Source organism: Emys orbicularis, chromosome 7 (assembly GCF_028017835.1).
Source record: "Emys orbicularis isolate rEmyOrb1 chromosome 7, rEmyOrb1.hap1, whole genome shotgun sequence".
Taxonomy (NCBI): Eukaryota; Metazoa; Chordata; order Testudines; family Emydidae; genus Emys; species Emys orbicularis.
This window is the reverse complement of record NC_088689.1, coordinates 12,678,482-12,703,563: the sequence shown is the minus strand read 5'-3', so window position 1 is coordinate 12,703,563 and position 25,082 is coordinate 12,678,482. Positions and strand designations below refer to the sequence as shown.

The 25,082-nt window shown below is 43.8% G+C and overlaps 1 protein-coding gene across 4 annotated transcripts in view; it reads left to right on the top strand.

The window, feature by feature from the left end:
* The first annotated feature begins 297 nt into the window (after positions 1 to 297).
* ABLIM1 (actin binding LIM protein 1) overlaps positions 298 to 25,082 on the top strand; it is a 142,206-nt gene continuing 117,421 nt past the window's right edge. For 3 of the 4 annotated variants that reach the window (XM_065408563.1, XM_065408561.1, XM_065408558.1), the window contains exons 1-2: positions 298 to 419; positions 4,105 to 4,214. In XM_065408563.1, the coding sequence (XP_065264635.1) occupies positions 313 to 419; positions 4,105 to 4,214 (217 nt within the window). In that variant the 5' untranslated portion in view covers positions 298 to 312. The remainder of the gene's footprint in view (positions 420 to 4,104; positions 4,215 to 25,082) is intronic. The other variant, XM_065408557.1, reaches the window with a different exon arrangement.

The window sequence follows — 25,082 nt, the reverse complement described above, 5'->3', positions numbered from 1 at the left end:
GCCAACGAACAACCTCTTGTAGCCAGAGAATGTCAGTCATTCACCACGTGATGTGCTGGGCTGAAGACACAGGTCTGTTATAGAGGGGACTGAGACTACCAAACTCATCTCGTTTGTGACATAACCCAGATCTCCTAAAGCATATGGGGGAGGATGCTATTTGTACAGCTATATATTTCCAACCCGCCAGCCTGATTTGGCTTGTAATTGATTTGTGCTTGTTTTGTTTTTCCAGTGTGTGGCTGTGACCTGGCCCAAGGAGGCTTTTTCATTAAGAACGGGGAATACCTCTGCTCTGTGGATTACCAGCGCATGTATGGAACCCGCTGCAATGGCTGTGGGGAATTCGTGGAAGGAGAAGTAGTGACAGCTCTGGGAAAAACCTACCATCCGAACTGCTTTGCCTGCACTGTTTGCAAGTGAGTCCTTTCTGTGCTGTTAACCCTATCACACGAAACACAGGGAGATCTGCATCGCCACAGCATGCAGTTTTAAAGGCGTTTTTTCTATTAGAAGGTGCTTGATTGGGAATGATTTGTTGTCACCTGAACTTTAGGGAGTTCAGAATGCCCATTAGTTTATCTGAAAAGCATCTACCAGCAAAGCTGTGCTGCTAGGTATAATACCCTGTACCCTCTCCACACTGCTGCTGTCACACAGGAAGGAATTTAACATCCAGCTTTATGTGGGATAGGTTATAAAGGGCATTTCGATACTGGGTTTCACATTTGGCTGAACTCAGAACCAGAAGCTTTTAAGGGCCACATTTTAAAATAAGGAATCTTGTCTCAGGGTTGGGTACTTACTTAGTTCCAACTTAGTCCACCCTTTCCTGTCTCAGAGCTCTAGTGACTCTTAGGCAACTACAAAAAGAGCTCTTCTTGATCAGGGCCCCAGGCTCCCAGTCTTGTTCCAATGTCTCTGTCCCTCTTCCCCTTCACACCTGCTACACTCCCCTGTGGTCACTAGGTGGAGCTCTAGAGTGGGGTTCACTAAAGCACAAGCTAATTTTATTCACATGAATCTATGGGAATACTTGTGTGGGTCAAATTACTTGTGCTTAAATGTTCTCAGGATTTGGGCTTACTCTTCTTGCTGGGGACTGGAAATATTACCTCAGCTGGTCTGCAGTTGCTCCCAACCCATACACTCTGACATAGTTTAATGCTCTTTTTCAGCCAGGCAGCTGGTCAACTAATATTGTCATTGGTTTCAGTCAAAGAAACACTCTTTCTGTGAATGGAATAATATGGCTTAGAAATTTAAACAAAGCATCAGCATTTCACTTCTTTTTTCTTTAAATCCCAAACAAAATACAGAAAAGAAAGTGAAGAAGGAACGTTCCAGTCTTTTTGGTTTGAGTACTTGGTATTATCGGGCATCCAATATGCAAAGGTCAAAGTGATTTTATTGAATGTATTGTAGTCACTGGAAGGACCCGACGAAAGAAAGAATGGATCCCAAATGTAACAGGAGTAGCATCTTCTGAAACAGTAGTATATGGTACGGAGAATAAAATTTCATTGTAACTATTGGCATAGTGGTAGTGATTAGAGGCTTCAATCAGAGATCAGTTCCCATGATGGAGTTTTAACATCTTCAAGACCTAAGTTGTGGTCTATAATTACGGTTTGCTTTTGGTGTGACTTGGAAAAGATTCCCACATTTCAATGGCTAGCCAGCTGGTGTGCTGTGCATGATGTTTAGTGTATTAATAACTGTCCCACTGTTACTCTGTGCTTCCCCCTCACCCCGTCTGTTGTATCCACCCGTTGTCTCATCTTATACTTGGATTGTAAGTTCTTTGGGGTGGGAATTGCCTTCTGTTATATGTTACCAGCTCCTGGCCCCATGGGCGCTTGATCCTTGCTTGATGCCTCTCAATGATATCACAATGCAAATAATATAATAATAATTCCCTATTTTCCACACTATATATTACTGTTTCAGAAGATGCTACTTCCATTAGGTTTCAGATCCATTTTTATTTCATTCTATTCTGCCAGAGACCAAGAGAAACTGAATAAAACCATTTTGGCCTCTTTGCATATTGGATGTCTGCTGAGTATGAAGAAAGAAGGCAGCCACTAATAGCCAATAGTCATGTTGGGTGTGGAAAGTTTAAAAAGCTGGAACTTTTTTTATATGATTTTAACTCTCATTAGGATATTATCCCTGAACGTTGGAGGTTCTGGGGCAACTTGTATATATATATGCTTGTAGGCTATTTCATTTGAGCAGTTCCAGCAGAGATTAAATACTACTTGTCTATTCAGCCCAAGTAGAGATCAGCATAACTGAAGAAATATTTTGATCCACATCATTTTGTTTTTTCCTGGTGAGCATCGGGATGGACCTAAGCTATCTGTTGCTGAGAAGTCTAAGCTTTCATTAAAAAGCAAAAACAAGAAGAAATAAATCTTCCAGACTTTATGATTGTGAAAATAATCTTCCAAAATGAGCCAGAAGTAAACTGATGGAGTGTGGTACCTTTTTGAGTTTGCAGACAGTTGAGGTGCCGCTGCTGCTGCTTATAGTTTTACCAGCAGAAACAGACTGAAATTAACAAGATGACAGTCAGTTTCACTTCTGTTAGTCAGAAGCATGTAGATAGCAGTGACAGCATCCCATCTTGTGCTATGAGCAGCAGCAAAGACAGGCACAGGATTTCACAGGGGAGGAGAAGCCAAAATAAAGTGTCTAGGCTGACTTACAATAGCTCCTGCTTGTAGCAGCCAGTAGCCCTGCTGAGGAGTACAGCAGTGAAGTTCTCCAGCAGCCAGGAAGCTCTGGAATGGGGAGAGGCTCCTCCCTTCCACCAGCTAGAGGCGGGGATGAGAAGGAGGCTTAAATTTATCTGATACCTAGAGGTTGATATGAAAGAGGGAGCCATTAAGCAGGGTTCAAGTGAGGACTCTGTATCTGTATCAGGGGGATGGCAGGGCTTCTGAATTACCACACTTGTCTTTCATAGCTGCCTTGGACTAGTAAATGTAGTCCAGTGGCAAGTAGGTGTCTGGTCAAGTTTTCAAGTCCTGATCAAAGTGTTTTGGTCATTATTTTTAAAAATAACAATATGTATGGACTGGCACTGCACCGAGAATTCATATCCCATGTATGTTACAGGAGTATTTCCTAAATACAGTAAAAGCAAATGATGGCCTGAAACATGTCTATAAAATGTAGCCCATCGACTTGTGTGGAACGAATAAAAGACTTGTCATCCGTGATGTTTAACTGTTTGTTTTGCAAAAAGAAACTGATGCTGATTTATTAAGGACACTTCTCCTGCTAATATACATTTCTGGGTGGGTTGAGATGCAGGCAGCGTGTAGCAGGAAATTAAAGCCATGCGCCTTTTTGGAAGACTTGGAGTTTGAGAATTTCTGCCTAATTTTAGTGAACTGGTGTAAAGTGCTGGATTTAACAACCGTAGAGGCAGAAAACTTCTATTTATCCACAGAATGGGTACCACAAGGTTCAGCAGCACTGCAAGCTTCTTTCCTGATGCCCCACCAGTAAACCTCAACCTTGCTTTTGGGCCCTTGTCCTCTACTGACACAGTGGGGGTGGCTTTGTAATGTGGGTACCTGTTTAAAGTTCTAGGAACTGACATGTAGCCACCAACTCATTTCGTGTGGACCACTGTAATCCTAGTTCTGAGTGTCAGTCACTGAACCTAGCCCAGTTTGGTGAACCTTTGAGTTGAACAACTGTATATTTCTTCACCAGCTCTGTGAGCCGTCCATCCACCTTTTGCCTGCTCCTCACTATTTTTGGGTACCATTAATGACGTGCTGAGCCGATCATTGCTGTCGCTGTTGAGTCTAAGTGAACTCCGCTGTCTGCTTCTCTTTAGATACTGTGCATCTGATATCTTTAGGAAACCAAAATACCAGCCAGTCTAATCTCTGCTCTCCTCACAATTGAGAAACCTTTGGCTTTCACCCAGCTGCCTGACTTTTCCATGGCTGCATTTCAGACGTAGTGTCTGTAAGATATTGATTTGCACCAGAGGAAGGCAGCAGGCTCAGGAGATGGGGAAGAGAATGAAATTGCTGGATTAACCTTGAATAAAACTCACTTTTCTCTTTCCCTCTCCAGACGCCCGTTTCCACCAGGAGACCGGGTTACCTTCAATGGAAGGGATTGTCTCTGTCAAATGTGTGCTCAGCCAATGGCATCCAGTCCAAAAGAGATCTCCAGCTCAAGCAGTAAGTATGCCGTAGTCTTTCCTAAGCTTCTCATATGTCCAGGAGCCTCAAAAGTTTGCCATGTGTTTTAGTTGTTTTGAAACCAACTTGGTTGATCCTTATTTGTTGTGAGGATTGTGGCTAAGTTCTGATTTCTGGGAACCCATTACTTAGCAAGGGCCCTAGAAAGACCTGTGTTACTGTGGATGGCAAACGCACATTGACAAGTTACAATCCAAACTGAGTCACCACAACCTCTATCTGAAGCTGTTCTGAAAGAAACAGTCAGTGTTCTTTTATAGGCACCAAACTGGCTATTAATGATGAAGAGGATGTTTCAGAATATGTTGGTCATAGTTTTTTTTCCCATGTGGGATTGCACAGGGTTAAGTGTTCCATTTCAGAAGAGGGTGGTGTCAGGGGAAATACATTCTTGCCTCTAATCTGAGACATTTAATGTAATTACATTATCTTCTAAAAATAGTGCCACCATGATTGTCTGAATCATGCCTCCAGTACAATGATACTTATGTGAACAAAATCTCAAGAGATATTTTTATAAAGGCTTGGAGGAGGGGGAAGGGGAGGGGGATATAGAGGGATTGGAGAATATATGTGCTTTGCTCCTGTATTTGAATGCTTTTTAAAGCAAATAAAAGTTCACCCATCCACAGTATATTACAGGGCAACAATGATTTTTATCCATGGGCATCATCCAAGTTCGAGATGGAAAAACCTTTTAAATGCTCCAATTCCTCCCTTGAGAATGCAGCGTTGTTCCCTGCAGCACATTCTTTAGTGGCTGATCCAGTCTAGTTTTAAATCCCAAGTGATGATGCTTTTACCACTTCCCTGCCTGTATTGGGCCTGTGCAAGGAAAACTGCTCTATATTTTGGGGGAAGAGTGGTAAATGCTTTGAGATCCTAGGCTGAAAGGTGCTATGTAAGTGTAAATCTGGCTTGTATCCCTATTCTGTTGATGAGTAAACAGAGGCTCAGATGTTATGTGACTTGACTGAGATCTCAGTCACTTACTGAAGTGGGAAATGAAAACCTGGTCTCTCTACTCCTTGTCTGTCTCTAACTACTAGATATACTCTCTCCCCAGTGTCATGAAATGCCTTGGAAGTGAGTCATCTTATAACATTTAAGTGCAGGGACCAAATCAGCTGGGGAGACTACAGTTACCTTTAGGGCTGTTCTGAGATCTAAGGGACAATCTGGTATTTTAATACCAGACACACTTCTGAAGCCTTATGAACTAATGTAAATATCCCAGAGATACTGCAGACATGGGAATGACCTGGGATCTAAGAGATCCATGCTGGGATCTAACTCCTTGAATTATTGTCTGTTAGGGAGGATAGTCCTCTATGAACATACAAGCTGCTACTGCGGGGAGGGGGTTTGGCGGGGTTGGCAGGCTCCCTACCTAACTCTGCGTGGCTCCCTGGAAGCAGCAACGTGTCCCTTGGCTCCCAGGCGGAGGCATGGACAGGGAGGCATGGCTGCCCTGAGCGCCAGGCCTCTGCGTAGAAGCTGCAGGACACGTCACTGCTTCTGGGGAAGCCGTCCCCCACCCCCCGAGGTAAGCACGCCCAGAACGCTCACCCCCACCCACGCCCCAACCTCCAGCCCTGGGCTCCCTCCCACACTCAAACTCCTGCTGCTGCTAGGGGGCTGCGGTGGCCCAAGACTGCCCTAGCCACACTGGCCGCTGCATAAGTCACAGCAGTCCTGGAAAGTCTCAGATTCTGTGACTTCCATGACCTCCGTGACAGACTTATAGATCAGTCTGTACCAACAAAAAAGCTAGATATTCTATGTTTGGGGGAGGGAGATATTAATGGCTTTTATTTCAGAAAAAATGTTTACATTGGTTCCTGTAATCTATTATAGAAACTTTCTGCTAGTTTTAATGCTTCGTGAAATGATAGAGTTTATGATTCTAAGGAATGGCAGGAGGAAAAACAGCAGAATAAAGGCAATGGACTTCCAGGAGGCAGATTTTAGGAAACTCAGAGAATTGATAGGTAAGATCCCATGGGAAGCAAGTCTAAGGGAAAAGAGAGTTCTGGAGAGGTGACAGTTTTTTAAAGAGACATTGAAAGTAAAAGAGCAAACTACACTGATGTGTAGGAAAGATAAAAAGTATGATAAGAGGCCACCCTGGCTTAACCAAGATATCTTCAGTGACCTGAAACTCAAAAAAGAGTCATACAAAAAGTGGAAGCTAGGTCAAATTACACAGGATGAATGTGAAAAACCAACACGAGCACATAGGGACAAAATTAGAAAGGCCAAGGCACAAATGTGATTAAACTAGCTAGGGAAAGCATTTAAAAAATATGTGAGAAGCAAGAGGAAGACCAAGGACAGGATAGGCCCACTACTCAATGAGGAGGGGAAGGCAATAACAGAAAACGCAGCAATGGTTGAAGTGTTAAATGCCTTTTTTTGTTTCAGTTTTCATCAAAAAGTTAACAAGGATTTGACAACTAATGTCCTGAACATCAGTGTAAATGGAGTAGGATCTCAGGCTCAAATAGGAAAAGACCAAGTTAAGAATTACTTAGACAAGTTAGGTGTTTTCAAGTCAGCAGGGCCTGATGAAATACATCCTAGAATACTTAAGGAACTCGCTGAAGAGGTCTCTGAGCCATTAGCAATTATCTTTGAGACTCATGGAAGATGGGAGAGATACCAGAGGATTGGAAAAGGGCAAATAGAGTGCCTATTTATAAAAATGGAAATAAGGACAACCCCAGGAAATTATAGACCAGTCGGCTTAACTGGAAAGGTAGTGGAGCACATAATTGAACAATCAATTGGTAAGCACCTAGAAGAAGAAAGTAAGGTGATAACTAACAGATGTCAAATATCCTAATATCCTTCTTTGACAGGGTAGCAAGCATTTTGCATAGGGGGAAGCAGTAGATGTGGCATATGTTGACTTTAGTAAGGCTTTTGATACTATCTTGCATGACCTTCTCATATACAATGTAGAGAAATATAGCCTAGACTAACCTGCTCTAAGGTGGGTGTACAGCTGGCTGGAAAAGTGTACTGAGAGTAGTTATCAATGGTTCACAATCGAGCTGGAAGGGCATATTGAGTGGGATCCCACAGGGATCTGTCATGGGTCGGTTCTATTCAATATCTTCATAAATGATAATGGCATAAAGAGTACAGTACTCTTAGTTTGCAGATGATACCAAGCTGGGAGGGGTTGCAAGCGCTTTGGAGGACAGATTTAAAATAAAGAATGATCTTGACAAACTGGAGAAATGGTCTAACTTAAATAGGGTGAAATTCAGTAAAGACAAGTGCAAAGTGCTAAAATTTGAAAGGAATGATCAATTGTACAAATACAAAATGGGAAAGGACTGCCTAGGAAGGAGTACTGCAAAAAAGGATCTGGGGGGTTATAACAGATCATAAACTGAATATGAGTCAATGTAATTCTGTTGCAAAAAAGTGATCATTCTGGGATGTATTAGCAGGAGTGTTGATAAGGCCTCAGCTGGAGTTCTGTGTCCTGTTCTGGGCACCGCACTTTGGGAAAGATGTGAGCAAATTGGAGAAAATCCAGAGGAAAACAACAAAAATGATTAAAGGTCTAGAAAACATGACCTACAAGGAAAGACTGGAAAAAATTGGGGTTGGCTAGTCTGGAGAAGACTAAGAGTGGACATGATAATAGTTTAATTACATAAAAGGCTGTTATAAAGAGGAGGGTGATCAGTTGTTCTCCTTAACCGCTTAGGATAGGACAAGAAGCAAGGGAGATTTAGGTTAGACATTAGGAAAAACTTCCTAACTGTACGGGTAGTTAAGCACTGGAACAAATTACCTAGGGAGTTATTTCTGTCATTGGAGATTTTTAAGGTTAGACCATCACCTGTCAGGGATAGTCTGCTTCATCCTGCCGCCATGCAGGTGACTGGACTAGATGACTTATTGAGGTCCCTTCTAGTTCTACATTTCTATGATTTTCTGCATTCTAAGAGAGACCACAGACAATAGGAATTTTGTGTTATGCTTGTGCCTAGAGGTCCTGATGAGAGGTGGGGTCCCACTGTGCTAGGTGCTGTAAAACCACAGTAAAAGAGCCTCTAAGAGCTTTAATGTACTGCTTGGAAACCTGTGTGTGTCTTGTGATTTTGTGAATGGACTAGATACAGTTATAATTGCTAGAGTTTTTGGTCATTTTAGTGCAAAGTTTTACCAAAAAGAGAAAAATAAGGGTGGGTGCAGGATGTGTTCATAAGGCTCAGAGAGTCTAATGAAGAGTCCTCTTAATGTATTTCTTCCAAGCTATGCCAGGTGTCACTTCAACTCTGTGGCATAGTAGACTTAAAAGCTGAGAGATCTTGCCGGCACCAATGGGTAAATTGTAACTAGTGTAAAATATTCCAGATCTCCTCCACTTGCTCCTGCAGGCGGAGTCAGTCAGTCATCAATCTTTCCTGATTTCTTTTCCCTTCTTTTCAGTAATGTTTGTAATGCAATTCCATTCAGAAGAGGATCTCATTCTTTGAATGTGTCTGTTTTATGTCATGTACTGTGGTCAATTTCCCCTAGTTACTCTTAAGTAGATTAATGAGGAAGCTTATTTCAAAGAAAGTAAAGGTGGGGGGGGGGGTGGAGGAATGTGGTAGGCTGAAAGTCAGGATTGACTGCCGGATGTCAATCCACTCAGCACACTGGTGCCTCCTGCTAGCCGTCTTGGGGATTAGCTCTGCCCACAGTACACACTGTCCTGATGGTGCCTCAGCTGCCATCACATCTGTTCCTGGACCCACATTGCTCCAAAGACTGCGGCATCATCTTCAAGACACAACCCTCCACCTGTGTCATGTTCTGTGCTCCCCCCTTTCGGGGTCCCTGTAGTCAATGGTCCAGCTACTTCCCCAGTGGCGAGTAGGGGGGGACCTGGGCCTGCTCACTACTCCGGGTCCTGGCCCAGGGACATTGTAGATGGCAGCCACTTGCTGTGTCACCTCTAACTCAGTACGTTTCCCTGGGACACTTCCCCATGGCCCCAGCACCTTCTTCACCCTTACCTCAGGGCCTCAACATGCTAGTCCTAGCAGCCAGCCAGGAGCTCCCCTGTTTCTGCCCAGCACTGCTCTGTCCAGGGTGCTAGCTTCTATCCACCTGCAAGGCACCCAGTGTTCCCTCCTTGAGCTCCAGGGAGGAACTGACGCTGCTCTGCCCTGCGGCTCTTCTTATATGGGCCTGTTGGGCCCAGATTGGCTGCTCCTCGCAGCCCCTCTTCTATTGGCTGCTTCCTGCACAGCCTTCCTATGGCTCTATTAACCCCTTACAGGCCAGAGTGGGGTGGGTACCCCATCACAGTTCCCACTAGAGTGTTTTGTTTTTTTTAAATTTACAATGATATTAACATGCAGTTTGCTCATCAGTGTTACTTCAAAGTTCGGACAAATGAAAGGCAAGTTGACAGCTTTTCTTGGAAAGTTTCAAGGGAAAGCAAATGTCTTTATATACAAGAGTTAATTCTCTTTAAAAACATAACCCTAATATTACTGCAACCTTTTCTAATGCAATGTCAGTGGAAATCAGAAGGAAAAGCTACTGAATAATTCATCTCTTGATTTTCTCTGGAATTACCTGGGGCCCTACTGCAACCTTACCCCTTTTACATGCTTGATGTATTTCCTCAACTCCAAACACATTATCTTTAACAAGTAAGGCTTTTTTTTAAAAAGAGCTGTTTCAGTCTGTACCTCTTTCTTCTGGTTTCCTTGGACCTCCTCCTCTCTCGAAGTACAGCAGCAAAGTCCTAGTAGTCGTTATTCGTAATGTAGGCACGCCAACCCCCTAAATACCCCAAGCCCTAGGTGGTGAATTATTCTTATAGATGTTAACAGACAATCTGAGGTAAATGCCTGCAAATAGCTCTGAAAATGTAATGGATTGTGTTTTGCTACCTTAACTTTGTTTCATTTGACAACTTGATAAATGTGAAGTGATCTACAAAGGTGAGGGGATATATAGCCAGATGCTTAGTAGCGCAAATGTGATGAGAAATGATTACATTTTAAAGATGCCAACTCTGGGTGGAGAGAGGGTGTAGGGACATCAACTGGAATTTTAAAAGTGCATTGTTGGAAACTCTTGTGCCTCAAAAGTTCAACCCCCTGCCAAAGACACTAAGTTACCTTCCCTGTGGATAAGTAAGAATGGGATAGTTCTGTCCAGTTCATTATTGTGTGTATATTTTCTACAATGTCTAGGTGTTTTTTATACAGTTGTCTGATCACTTTACTCTGCACTGCTTCTCTGAAGACCTACTGTACTGTGTGGTGTTGGGTTTTTAGGTTGGTTTTCGTTTTGTATTGTCTGGATAATCCTGGCTTGTTGCCTCAGTGTTGTTTTTTGCGGAGGCTGCAGGGTCATGCAGCTCTATGGAGAGGAAGGATTGTTTGGGGATTAGGGCTTGGGAGACCTGGGTAATTGTCCCAATTTGTTGAGCTATTCCACATCAAATGAAAACCAGACTTCACAGGACTGTACACCCAGAACTAGCCTAACTCACTTTCCAAATCACAGCTCAGAAGGATTGCTTTCACCAGGCTTTCACCAGGCCATAGTTTGCATCTGGAAAAATGTGGGTTTTTTTGCCTGAAAATGGAGCATAAATCCACTAAAGTGGCATTCTCTGCCTTTGGAGAAAATATATAATGGTGTGCCCATTTTATTCTGAAGTGCCCAGTGATACCACTCAAAGGAACAGCCAGAATTTCAGGGCCAAACTGATTTGGGCTACTTCATATTGTGTATGGTGCAGTACAACTATTTTACTATTATTATTCAACACATGATAGTGTGTTTAAGTATGTTCCCATACAGACAAGACACGGCCCATGATTTCCAAAAATTGGTGCAAGTTACCAACTCACATAACCAACTTGCATGCACAACTGTGGTAATTACAGTTACTCTTCTTGTTTGTTTGATACTTGTCCCCATTTGTATGTGTCCCTGTCCCACGCCTAGAATGTAAGCTCTCCGGGGCAGGGATTTTATTTGTTGTTGCCTGTCTGTACAGTGCCTAGGTTGATGGTGCTCTGAACCTTGATTGGGTCTTTAAGGCCCTGTTGTAATACAAATAATACCCGCAATATCTAATAAGCACCTGGGAGAAAGGACATCATTTACTGTTTCAGCATCCCTGTTCCTTTAATTAAGATATGATAGAGCTCCCATTATATATACATATGAGACCTCCAACAAGTCTTCCAGTAAAACTGGGATCAAATAATTTTACATACCTGATATGCCTGAGGTTAAATGGAAGCTGGAAAAAATCAACAATCACCCCTCTTGTACCCTACCTCCCCTCAAAAAACCCAAACCCTTTCAGGTCATCTTTCTACATAACAAAGAATAAAAAGGAGAGAACTGGTCCAATTATTAAAATTTCCTTTGTAGGTCACCATTAAACGCTGACTTTCTGATTATAATTTTTAACACATTATACCCAGGATTTAACCTGATTGATGCTGTCAGTGTCACCTCACAAGTAATTTCCCTTTTATTATGTATTGAGATAGCTGTCATATACTCAGCAAAATACATGGGTTGGTTTATTCACAGGCATAACTGCCGCTTCTTCCCTTACAGGTTGCTAGTCTGAACAAAATGTAACATTTCCCTTTAATTGTAGCCACAGTGAAATGTCTGCGACTAGAATTTTTCAGCGTTTAGCCACGTTCTGCCCAGGATTTTCAAAATGTAGCTCCTTCTGCTTCTTTCTCAACTTGTGAAAGCAAGCAGCCTTGAAACTTCCTCACAATTTGAAATTTGTTGTAAGGACAAATATAGAACTTGAAAGGGAAGAATTGGCCATGATATATGCAAGCAAAGGTTCTGCAGTAACTTTTGCTTGCAAAAAGGATATTAAACAACATCCCAACTCGTGTGGCTGATTTTTTGAGTTCACTCTAAGGAAATATCCTTTGATTTCCTAATACATGTTAAAAGCTGCAGTGTTTGAGTGTTGTGCAAACCCTTGGCACACAGACAGCCATGTCTCAGAACAAGACAATGGGCCCAATTCTGCCTCAGGATAGGCACTCACACCCACTAAAGTCAGTGGAAATTGTATCTGAGGGCAGAGCATGGCCCTTTTGGTTCTCAGAAATCTCTTAGGGTACGTCTTCGCTACCCGCCGGATCGGCGGGCAGTAATTGATCTATCAGGGATCGATTTGTCGTGTCTCATCTAGACACGATAAATCGATCCCCGAACGCGCTCCCCGTCAACTCCAGAACTCCACCAGAGCGAGAGGCGGAAGCAGAATCGACGGGGAAGCCGCAGCCGTCGATCCCGTGCCGTGAGGACGCGAGGTAAGTCGATCTAAGATATGTCGACTTCAGCTATGCTATTCTCGTAGCTGAAGTTGCATATCTTAGATCGATTCCCCCCCCCCCCCCCCCAAGGGTAGACCAGCCCTTAGTTAACTATGTCTCTTCCAAACCCACAGGTAACATTGTGTGTGTACAGAGAGAGGATAGAGCTTGGGATCTGTTGGATTTTTAACAAGGGGCACCAGTCAATCCTATATATTGCTCTTTAACTTACCACAGCACCAGGTCACTGACTTGTCCTTGTAATGTCCTCGTAACCCTGTAGCCTCAGTGGCTTTGCATGTTAGGAATGTAGTGAATCTGAAATTTCACCTCCCTTTTCACATTAAACCAATTCATGAGCATTAATGAGCTGACAGAGTTCAATCACAACTTCCTTTCTGCCAAGAGCCAGCATGCTCTGGACTACTAATTCTGGCTGAAGTTTTATTAGATCACTCTGGTGATCATCAGGTTAATCTTTCTAAATGATTTTGGTGCGTCACGCCTATGATTCTAATTGTACCTTAATCTAGGGGGATTTGCAGTACACTTCCTAGTTTTAGAAGTATTTGCACCATGTGAATTCTTTAATTAATTTTATTCTTTTGGTAGCCTGCTTCCTGGTCCTTCCCTCCTGGCAATGATAGAGCTGAGGACTAGGAATCTGGATTTCAGGGTTTGGTTCCCAGCACTGCTGTGTTGTAACTATGGACATATCAATTGATTAGCCTCCGTTTACCCAGCTGCTAAATGGGTAACATGAGTCCTAACTCTCAGAGCTGTTGTGAAGGTTAATTTAATCACTGTTTATAAAATGCATTGAGATTCTGCAATGAGAGATGCTATGGAAGTGTACAATATTGTTAGAATTCTAATTCCTATGCACCAGGAAGCAGCGTAGCATTCTAATTGAGTGTAAGAGTCCTTACAGCTAGAGCTAGTCAGAAACTTTTCAATGGAACAGTTTTCCATTGGAAAATGCTGCTTTGCTGAAATCGAAACGTTTCTTGGCAATGTGGTGATTCTGATGGCATTTTCGACAGAAATTTTTTCCAAATGATTGAAAATTGAAATAGTATTTTGTTCTCTCTCATTTCACTTAGAGCTTCATATTTTGGCATCATGTTAATGTGTTTGGACTTGATGTTAATATAATATTAAAGATCTATAATATTTTACATTTACATATATTTAATATATTTATCATATAATATTTTGACATTACAAAACTAATGTTTTCAATAAGGTTGTTTAAATGTGTCTGAATCAAAATGTTACAGAATTTCTGTTCCACAAAACGTTTTGAGATTTTGACTCTTGATCTTGATTTGGGATAAAAACAAATTTTGAAATCTCAGAATTCTGTTTTCCAACCAGCTTTACCTCCAACAGAGTCATGCCGGGCTCAAGGAACACATCTGACTGCTCAATCTCTTGGTGTTTCCTACTGTTCTGTATTTTCATCCCTGTCTCGAACAGGCTGTCCCTAGGATGGCATTTTGTAGACAGAGCTCTGCCTTTGACCCCTAGTCGGTCTCTAGTATGCAGGCTGTGCAGTTGTCCCTATTACTTCGGGTGAGCTAACCCCAAGTTATGAAAGCACTTTGCTAAACCTTGCTCCTTTTTATTTTTGTCTTGCCATTTCAAGGGGGAATCGTAGGATGTAGCTCTTCCTTTGGAATGCTGCTTTCCGGTGTGTGGCGCTCATAGCTGATATTGAGGAATAACTCAACAGTGCGGGGTTGCGACCATTTTGCCCTTCCCATATTACTAAATGACCGGAGCATCCTGACCCAATCCCGGGCAGATGGGAAGGGGGCCTGGGAGTGATCTAGAATCAGTCATGGTACAGAAAAGGTTGAGAACTACTGACTGCTGCCATAGAGGAAAGGCAGTGACCCCACGGACAGCTCCTTCACATCAGCCAGGATGCTAGTGTTCCAAGGTAGATAATGTGGGGTGGAGCAAAGATTGATTGCTCAGTGGTTATTTGGCATTTTCTCCCCCTCCACTTGTCCAGCACTTCAGTAAACACAGAATGCGAGGTGGGATCTGGATCAAAGCCTTTCTCTCCACATGTACAAGCTTAGTTTGGAAGCTGTCTGTGGCTTCCATCAAATGTTAAGTTCTTCCCCCTATGGCTCTAAATTGAAACCACCATCTATTAAATTGAATTGCTTTTCCTGGGTGCTTTGTATGTAAAGAGGCAGTTACTAAATGAGGATAGTTACAAAATAAGCATACGTGTATATTTACAACATATGTACCGCATACCCTGTGTATGCATAATGGTAGTGACAATGGCTTCATTGGCCAGGAATGCCTTTTAGTCTGTGTGCATTAGGCATGGCACAGGCAGTCCTTCCTTGCTGATGTGGGTCTTATCACTGCTATCCAGACCAGATCTCCATATTCTGAACATAAGGCTATCCTTGAAAACCACTTGACAGTTTCCTCAGGTGCAAAATCAGGGCTGATAGGCAAGAGGAACACGTTTCATCAGTGCTCTGCAGACTGCTTTGGCTTCCAGGTGCAAGCCGTGGCATTGATGTTGATCTGCAAAGCCCTGTATGTCACCCTTTGGATAGTGCCTCTCTCCCTATCTATCACCAGTGCATTTGAGGGCACGTGATGTGCTTTTGCTAGCAGTTCTAGATTTGTACATATGGGGGTTTCTGGCAGGAGGTTGGTCTGACAGAGCCAGTTTGTTAATCTTCAAGGCACAGTGCAAAGCTGAGCTGTTCACGTAGGCTTTTGGCAGAGGGGTGTATCTGTTTACTGGAGTCTGTCTTTTTAGCTAATATTCTGACTTTTTAGTATATGTTAATGGGCCCAGAAACAATTGTGAATAGTGCATAAAAATGGTAGTCTGTATACTCTAATTCTTTGATGTTAATGTAACCCTGCTCTGAGCCCTTTAATCAAACAATTGACGCATATTTGCTCTTACTATAGTGGCATTATTCAAAGTACCAGTCAAAAGAATATTACTCCTGGGGGAATTCTGTGCCAAAAAATTAAAAATTCTGCACACAATATTTTAAAATTCTGCAACATTCTGCATATTTTATTTGTCAAAATAACACAATATAATCACACCATTTTCAATTATTTTTGGTCATTTATTTCAAAATACCTGTCAGCAAGTATGTCTGTAACAATACAGACAACAAAAAAGTTTCAGGAAATGTTTTTTGACAAATAGATTCCTTACTAGGCATATTAATATAGAACTCTGAGTAATAATTCATTTAAACTACAATACAGAACCGTATTTTCCGCACCCCCTCAGAAGCAGTGCAAAGGCTCGGGGGAGTCAGTGGTAACGGAGGAGCTGAGGGAGAGGGAAGTAAATTGCTCAGAAGGTGCCTGGGTGTGAACTTGGAGGGTTGTTGGTTATGGGAGGGAAAAGTATGAAACAGGTATTTTGGGGGGTTGGGGAGGGATTGTTAGGGAGCTTCCCCTATGCAGACACTGGCTGACCCCTAGCCTCTCCCATTCAGTCAGGCACAGCTGCCCCTGTCCCCAGGGGTTCCTATACCCCCATGTGTCCTTGCACCCCCTTTCCACATGTGCAGTTCCAGGAAAAGGTTCCCCTGAGATGAGTGTGGCAGTTCTGGGAACATTGGAAGCTCAGTTGTCACATTCAGGAAAAGTATGTCAGGAACCCAAGGTCTCTCCAGGGGCATGTGGGAAAGATAATTAGTTGTTCCAGGCATGGCATAATGTAGGTCTTGGATTGCTGGTGTTATCAGGATTAGAAAGCCTGTTTCTCGTTGCTGCTGCTGCTGGAGATTAGACCTGTTTGGGTTAGTGTTCTCCAAACACAACAATGAAAGTTTACTCAAGATAGTCTCCAGAAGTGGTGACACAGAGGTTGCTGTGCTGGGGGTAGGTGTTAGACAGAGGGGCTAGTCTGCAGTGTTTGCAACTTGTTCAGAAACAGGAACCTGTGTGAATGAGTCGGTATGATCAGAAAGGATGATATAGTGCAGCATCGTACTAGTGGCATTGTCAGTACCTGCTGCTGGCTTCTGTATCACCTCTAACTGGCCAAGGAGAAGAATGGCCACTGTAGATAGGTACACTGTACCTAACTTAGGTCAACTTAATTTTGTAGTGTAGACAATGCCCTAGGATCTGGAGAACTGATTTTGCATGCTGTCTATTGGCCAAGTAAAGCAGGGTCTAACTCTCAAATCTTTAGCATTCTGTCTGTTTCACAATAACTTTTGAGCGTCACATCTGATCAATTCCAGAATATCAGCGAAAGTTCTAGGCGTTAATGGCCAGAACCCTGTTGATTTTTGGGAAAATTGGAAGAACCAAAAGGGGGAAATGGGAGAGACAAAAAGCCCCTGGCATCTGGTTAGCACCTCTGTTGGTGGCTATAGATCAAAGAACTGGTTGATGGCAGCCATTAACAGCTTCCAACATAATAATATCCCCTATCTCAGCTCTGCCCAGTCTCCCAATAGCTAGAGTTTTAAAATGCTGACAACCTGAAAGAGAAAGGAAAGAAAGAAAAACGTTTGTGGGGGTGGGGGGTTGACGGGGGGGAGGGATGGGAGCACACGCAGAACCCTGGGCATAGGGAAAAGAATAATGGGGGGGCACACATACCCCCTGGCATGGACAGAATGGGGAGAAAGAGGTAATACACAGACCCTGGCAGGTGGAGAATGAGGGACCCTGGTATTGGAGGGGAAATTGGGGTGCACAAAGCCTCTGGCATGAGAAGAATGGGGACACACACAGAACCTCTGGCAGGGGAAGAAGAGGAGAAGGGGATACACAGACCCCTGGGGGGAAGGGAATGAGGCATTCTTATATGGGGAAAAAGAGGGGCATTGGGATAAAGGGGGAATGAGGGAGTGCACACCACCCCTAGTATAGGGGGAGGGGGCTATATGGAGTGTTGGTGGGAGTCCCTGAAGTAGAAGGGGATGGGAGGGTGTCACACAAGGAGGTTGAGTGGGGGATGGAGGGATGCAAGGAGCCCATGGGGCATGCAATGCACTCAGTCTATAGAAGCAAAAAAATGTGTGCAATCTCTAGTCCTAAACTCAACATCTTTTCTCCACTTTATGTTTTACAATGCCAGCATCACAAGGTTACTATACCACTGAAACACTGGGCAAGTGCGGGGTCTAAAATCTGGATCACAGTTTAGCATCTGTACTAAGCTGGAGAAAATGCTGAATGATTTCAGGTGGCTAAATATTTTGACAACTCCCAGAGCTATTTTCAGACGGAAGAGGATCCTGGCCACCTAGAATGTTCTGCATGGTTGAAGACCTGGTAAATATTCAACCCTTCACTTCTGGAGAGCTGGCTTCCTGTGTCAGCGTCTCTACTGGTTGGAGAAAAGCAAAGAGCACCATTCTCTGAGCACCATTCTCTCATTGCCCGTCGGGAACACACAGAACTCATCAGAAGAAACAGAGGAGACTCCAGCTGGGTGACATGGCTGGGGATTATTACAGACTGCAGAGTAAGTGATTATGCTTGGTGAAGAACAGCTTGTTTCCCAGGCAGCTAAAAGGGAAGCTGGAATCCTGTGCAGCCAAACAAAGCTTTTGCTTTCATGAAGAGCCCTTCATAATCGAGGCATCACGAAGCACTGACTAGTGAGTCACTGAAGATAATGATAGTGTAGTGCCTGCACAGGCAAATGTGTCAGCCATCATGTGCTCACAGTAGCTCATGACCGAACCATTTGTGATGGCCATGGTTCCAAAGTGCAAGTCGCAGCCTGAGGCTTTTCAAGTTCTTCTGGGACCTCCAGTGAATGAAAGTGAAGATCAAATAAGAAAAGCATTTAATGGAGGCCGACCATCCTTGGTTAGATGGTCTGGACTCAGCCAGATCCATCTTGACCAAGACACAGCTAGGAAACTTGCCACAGTGAGAAGCATTTTGATTCTCTTTTTGAGAAAAGGCTGCTTTGATTCACTGGCTGTTTATCACTCAGAACAGCTTGATCAACTGGGACTTTTTGGATGCTGCCGTGGAGAAAAAATAAACATATTTTCATGTCCCTCATAACCCCTGCAGAAGAGTCCAAAATTCTTTACTCCGCTTACCTGACAGCTTCCAAGTCTCCCTCTCTCGCCTATTTACATCAAGCCTTTTTGCTTTCTCTGCAGAGAATCTACTGTTAGAGGGAGGTGCTGACAATGACTAGATGGACTGAGGCTGACTTGTCAGATTGATTGCAGTGGGAGTTTTGCAAGCAGTAATACTAAGGAGTGAAAGACTAGGCTGCATGTGTATCAGTAGGGAATGAGATGTGATGCTGGGAGAAGTAGATGTTAAGGTGACAATACAAAGGCTGGAAAGTGTCTGATAAAAATAGAAGATAAATGGGTGGGGGTCTATAAAATGTAACAGTGAGTGTATAGGGAGTGATGCTTATGATAAATGTCTGGTGTGGTCAACTGGAATAGACGTCTTTTTATCAAATCCAATCAGACCTCAAAGCACCGTTGCTTTTTTCTTAACCTTCCCAACTGGCGTGTTTAGAGGAAAAACTCCTACAATCCAATGGAGTGTATTTGTATACATGTGTTTGCACACCAACTAAAATACTCAATAGAATTTAAAGGGAATCTATGCAGCTGATTAGATTTCAAGTGGATGAAGTTCCTTTTGGCTATTACACCTGCCCATGAGATCTCATCACAATTTGGTGGCTTTACAGTCATGTTTCCCTATTACTTTTATGTTTTTCCTTTTCCTATTGTTACTATGCGAAAAACCCACACAATCAGGGAAAATTAACCCACTACACTGGGGAAATGGTGAAAATAACTATTCGCAAAGTGCTGTCAAGTGAACCAAGTAAACAAACTGGAAACAAGAATTTTTGTTACCCCTGTTGGCTAAAGTAATCTGAGGAGATACTTACAATGATCGGTCAAAATTGTTCAGACAACGTGATCTTTAACTCAGTGGAGTCCCTTTTACCTTTTTAAGAAATATTAACCGGTTTATTAACAAGACAGATTATCATTAAATTCACATAGATTTTTGGGTTAAAAGCCAGTGCTACCAGGCTGCATCATTTATGATTTGTTTCCATATTTAATCTGTTAAAAGGACCTTATCAAGGTATTTTTCATAATTTTTTTAATTGCCCCCCCCCCTTGCCATTCACAATTCTCTTTGAAGCTGATCCCAGTTTCCATCAGGAAATTCAGCTCCCTCCATTGTGTGCACACTGCTTTTTATTGTAAGATTGCTCAGGAATGCAGGGCTGCTGGCATAGATTTGTTTTGCTTTTAGTGAAAAGGGAACTGGCACCTTTTGTTCTGACGTGGGTGGGCAGATCTGATTGCAAGATGGATGCCTTCAACACTCCCCTTGGACCCAAATCAAAATCCTACACCAAAAAATCCTGAGTTTTGGTGGGAAGGTTCAGATCCATATCCTGCTCTGAACTTTTGCAGCTCAGCCTCTCTTAAAAATAAACAAACAGTTTTATTATTCTGGTAGTGCCCAAAGGCGTCAATACCATACAGATGAATAATAATTGGTCCTTGGCAAACGGGTAGAGGTTGGTCACATTTTCAACCTTTCGCAATGGTGTCCCATGTGAGTTCAATAAACGTGCAAAGTCCTAATGAAATTCTTGCATTTTTAAAACCAGAAGTTGTTGTTAGGCATTGCCTTATTCTGTGGTTAATTGTTTATCTGGAAGATTCCCATCACGGTGCTTTGCCAGCTTTCAGGAATAAGAAAGCAAAAGTGATCAACCTTCAAGTGCCCCAGGAGTCCTGTTGGGAGTACAGTAACTCCTCGCTTAATGTTGTAGTTACGTTCCTGAAAAATGCAACTTTAAGTGAAACAATGTTAAATGAATCCAATTTCCCCATAAGAATTAATGTAAATAGTGGGGGTTAGGTTCCAGGGAAATTTTTTTCACCAGACTAAATAAATAAATAAATATACATATACATATACATATACATATGCACACGCACACGCACACACACACACACACACACTAAAGTTTTAAACAAACAATTTAATACTGTACACAGCAATGATGATTGTGAAGCTTGGTTGAGGTGGTGAAGTTAGAGGGTGGAAGAGGGTGGGATATTTCCCAGGGAATGCCTTACTGCTAAATGATGAACTAGCATTCGGCTGAGCCCCCAGGAGTTAACACATTGTTAATGTAGCCTCACACTCTACAAGGCAGCACAAATGGAGGGAGGGGAGACAGCATTACAGACAGAGAGACACACCCTGTGTGTGGGAGAGAGAGAGATGTGCATTGCCCCTTTAAATACGCTGACACTATATTCTAAGTACATGGCCTTTAAAAAGATCAGGAAGTTGAGACAGCAGCAGCGGCCAGCTCTCTCCGTCCTGAGCCCTGTTGTCTCCCCCCGCTCTATATGGAGAAGGGGTAAGCGGGGGGCAGGAGTAGAGGGGAGGGGGACACCCTGACGTTAGTTTTCCCCCTCCCCTGCACAGCAAGCAGGAGGCTCCAGGGAGCAGCTCCAAGACAGAGGGCAGGATCAGCACAAGGCAGTGGAGGGAGGGACAGCTGAACTGTGGGCAGTTGGTAGTCTGCCGGGCAGCTACTGCACAGGGAACTTAGGGGAGTGGGGAGCTGATGGGGGGGCTGCTGGTCCACCCTGGTTCCTAGCCCCTACCAGCTAGCTCCAATGAACTGCTCTTCCTGCAAGCAGTGGACAAAGCAGGCGGCTGCCAAACAACGTTATAAGGGAGCATTGCACAACTTTAAACAAGCATGTTCCCTAATTGATCAGCAACGAAACAACGTTAACCGGGACGACTTTAAGTGAGGAGTTACTGTATCAGTACTTTACCTGGGTGTATGAGAGCCATGTGAAAATAGTCAACTCTGCAATATGATTTCAGTGCTGCTATTTACTGCTACTCATCTTAGCCCTGATTCAGCATAATCTTGAAGCACATGTAATTTTAAACAGCGAGTGAAGATTCCAATGAAGACTGTTTGCTTCCTTTATTTAATTTTTTTTAAAGTAAAAATGCACACTCTGATTTATGTTCCCCCATGCTGGTGCAGAAGGGTGTCAGTTGCATGTCTCTCTACCAGCTGATGCCTTGGCACCTGACTGGGGCATGGATTCCCTTGGGATCTCCACAGTAGGGGAGCTTCAAACTCCAACCCTTGGGGCACTCCGCTTGATACCGGCTGCCAACTAGTCATGGAACCATTGTCCATTCATCCAGCCCATACTTCTTTAACTTGCTGGCAAGGAGACTGTATCAAAAGCTTTGCTAAAGTCAAGGAATAACACGTCCACTGCTTTCCCCTCATCCACAGAGCCAGTTATCTCGTCATAGAACGCAGTTAGGTTAGTCAGGCATGACTTGCCCTTGGTGAATCCATACTGACTGTTCCTGATCACTTTCCTCTCCTCTAAGTGCTTCAGAATTGATTCCTTGAGGACCTGCTCCATGATTTTTCCAGGGACTGAGGTGAGGCTGACTGGCCTGTAGTTCCCCGAATCCTCCTCCTTCCCTTTTTTAAAGATGAGCACTACATTAGCCTTTTTCCAGTCATCCGGGACCTCCCCCGATCGCCATGAGTTTTCAAAGATAATGGCCAATGGCTCTGCAATCACATCAGCTAACTCCTTTAGCACCCTCGGATGCAGTGCATCCGGCCCCATGGACTTGTGCTCGTCCAGCTTTTGTAAATAGTCCTGAACCACTTCTTTCTCCACAGAGGGCTGGTCACCTCCTCCCCATACTGTGCTGTCCAGTGCAGTAGCCTGGGAGCTGACCTTGTTCGTGAAGACAGAGGCAAAAAAAGCATTGAGTACAATAGCTTTTTCCACATCCTCTGTCACTAGGTTGCCTCCCTCATTCACTAAGGGGCCCACACTTTCCTTGACCACCTTCTTGTTGCTAACATTCCTGAAGAAACCCTTCTTGTTACTCTTAACATCCCTTGCTAGCTGCAACTCCAAGTGTGATTTGGCCTTCCTGATTTCATTCCTGCATGCCTGAGCGATATTTTTATACTCCTCCCTGGTCATTTTTCCAATCTTCCACTTCTTGTAAGCTTCTTTTTTGTTTTTAAGATCAGCAAGGATTTCACTGTTAAGCCAAGCTGGTCGCCTGCCATATTTACTATTCTTTCTACACATCGGGATGGTTTGTTCCTGCAACCTCAATAAGGATTCTTTAAAATACAGCCTGCTCTCCTGGACTCCTTTCCCCTTCATGTTATTCTCCCAGGGGATCCTGCCCATCAGTTCCCTGAGGGAGTCAAATCTGCTTTTCTGAAGTCCAGGGTCCTTTTTCTGCTGTTCTCCTTTCTTCCTTGTGTCAGGATCCTGAACTCGACCATCTCATGGTCACTGCCTCCCAGGTTCCCATCCACTTTTGCTTCCCCTACTAATTCTTTCCTGTTTGTGAGCATCAGATCAAGAAGAGCTCTGCTCCTAAAAAAATTAAAATAGGATATCTCCATTAATCTTATTTTATCTCCTAGAAGGGACCAAGTACTGATTTTGCCCCAGATTCCTAAGTGGCCCCCTCAGGATTGAACTCCTAACCCTGGGTTTAAGCAAGCCAATGCTCAAACCACTGAGCTACCCCTTCCCCCTAGTTGGTTCCTCCAGCACTTGCACCAGGAAATTGTCCCCTACACTTTCCAAAAACTTCCTGGATTGTCTGTGCACTCCTGTATTGCTCTCCCAGCAGATATCGGGGGGATTGAAGTTCCCCATGAGAACCAGGGCCTGTAATCTAGTAACTTCTGTTAGTTGCCGGAAGAAAGCCTCGTCCCCCTGATCTGATGGTCTATAGCAGACTCCCACCATGACATCACCCTTGTTGCTCACACTTTTAAACTTAATCCAGAGACCCTCAGGTTTTTCTGCAGTTTCATACTGGAGCTCTGAGCAGTCATACTCTCATAATCTCTCGGTGCAGACTCCCCGGGGGCGAGGTGAGTAGTACATTCAGGGGTGCTTTCCCCCCACTTGGCCTCTGCCAGTTGGTATGGTGGCAGAAGCCAGAGCAGAACCGGGTGACCTCTTTGTGACGTCTACGGGAGATATGGATATATTCACTGGCAGATTTCTGGGACGGCAATCCAAACAGCCTTGGGTGAAGTTTGTATGCAGCATGCTCAGGGTTAATGCAGCAGTATCAGCTCAGAGCCCATCATGCTGGAGTGCTGCATGTGATGTGATCAAGCTGTGGGAAAGCTACGCTGCCATTGGTCAAGGGGGGGAAAGAGGAAAAACCCGCTGCTTAATTTAGACAGTGACAAATGAGTTGCTGTGCAGGATGCCTCACTCTTTGTCAGATGTGGGGAGTGATGCAGAAGCTGCAAAGGCAAATCTATTTTCTGTCCAGATCTTCACAAGCGGAGCATCGTGGATGGCAGCTCATCTGTCATTACTATCCCAACGTACAGCTTCATAGGGCTCTCTAATGAGGCTGTACACGGTGCTTGGGGGATGAAGATCTTAACGATGTGTCACTTTAAAATGTAATCCCTCCCCCCCCCCCCCACTGCCCTCATTCAGGCAGACATTCATGGTATGTTTCAACAGCCCTTTTTCTCATACTTGCTTTAGCTCTCTGGACACTTCAGATGCGGCATTGTTATGGACTATAAATGTTATGGAGAGTAAATATGTAGGGGCGTATCTTTAGACTGAGCTGGCCTAGTCAGAGCGCATGAAAGAGACGAGGTGTGTTGGAATATGACTCCTTTGTTAGGGGGTGCAGTGTTTGGGAGCTTTTGGAAACCCCTGCATTTTATACCATTGTGCAGAAGATGCAAACATCTGGCAAGCCACGCTGAGAATGAAGTGATATGTTTAGCTTGTGTTGTGCAGAGAGAGGGTAACACTGATCACTCCTGCCCAAAGCCTGAGTAATTGGACTTGTGTGGAGCGCTAAGAGGGGATTAAGGGGAATAGAATTGCAACTCCTCAAGCAGCAGGTACCCTGTGGGGCTGCAGTTTCCACTTTCCACAGCCACTACTGGGTGTTGGTGCCACTGAATCCACATAATCATGGACCCTGCAGCCTCAATGCCACTGTAGCTCTATTACATGCTGGTCTATTTGGGGCCAGTGTATAGCCTAGTCTGTGGCAGATTATGCCCCCGTGTGGCTGCTGAGCCCTTGCGTGAACCCCCCACGCTGTTCTGTATTTCACCCAAATTCGTTACCATACGTTACACAGGCACTAGGAGTGAGTGACGTTCGTTTGTAGAATTTTCGTGAACAAATGGTTTCCTGCCCTTAACCTAGTCTGTATTTATCTCCTTTCTATTCAAGTACTATCTGAGAATTGCCAGCTTTCTATATTTACGACCAGCTGTTTCACCAGAGGAGATAAACGTTTCTGTTAACAGGGCAACTATAGTCTAGTAGGCTATTAGCTCACTGTGACCTTAGCCAAGTCACTCAACAGCTCTGTGGCATCAGATGAATGGAGCTAATGATGCTCACTCACCTTTATAAAGCACTTTGGGATCTGC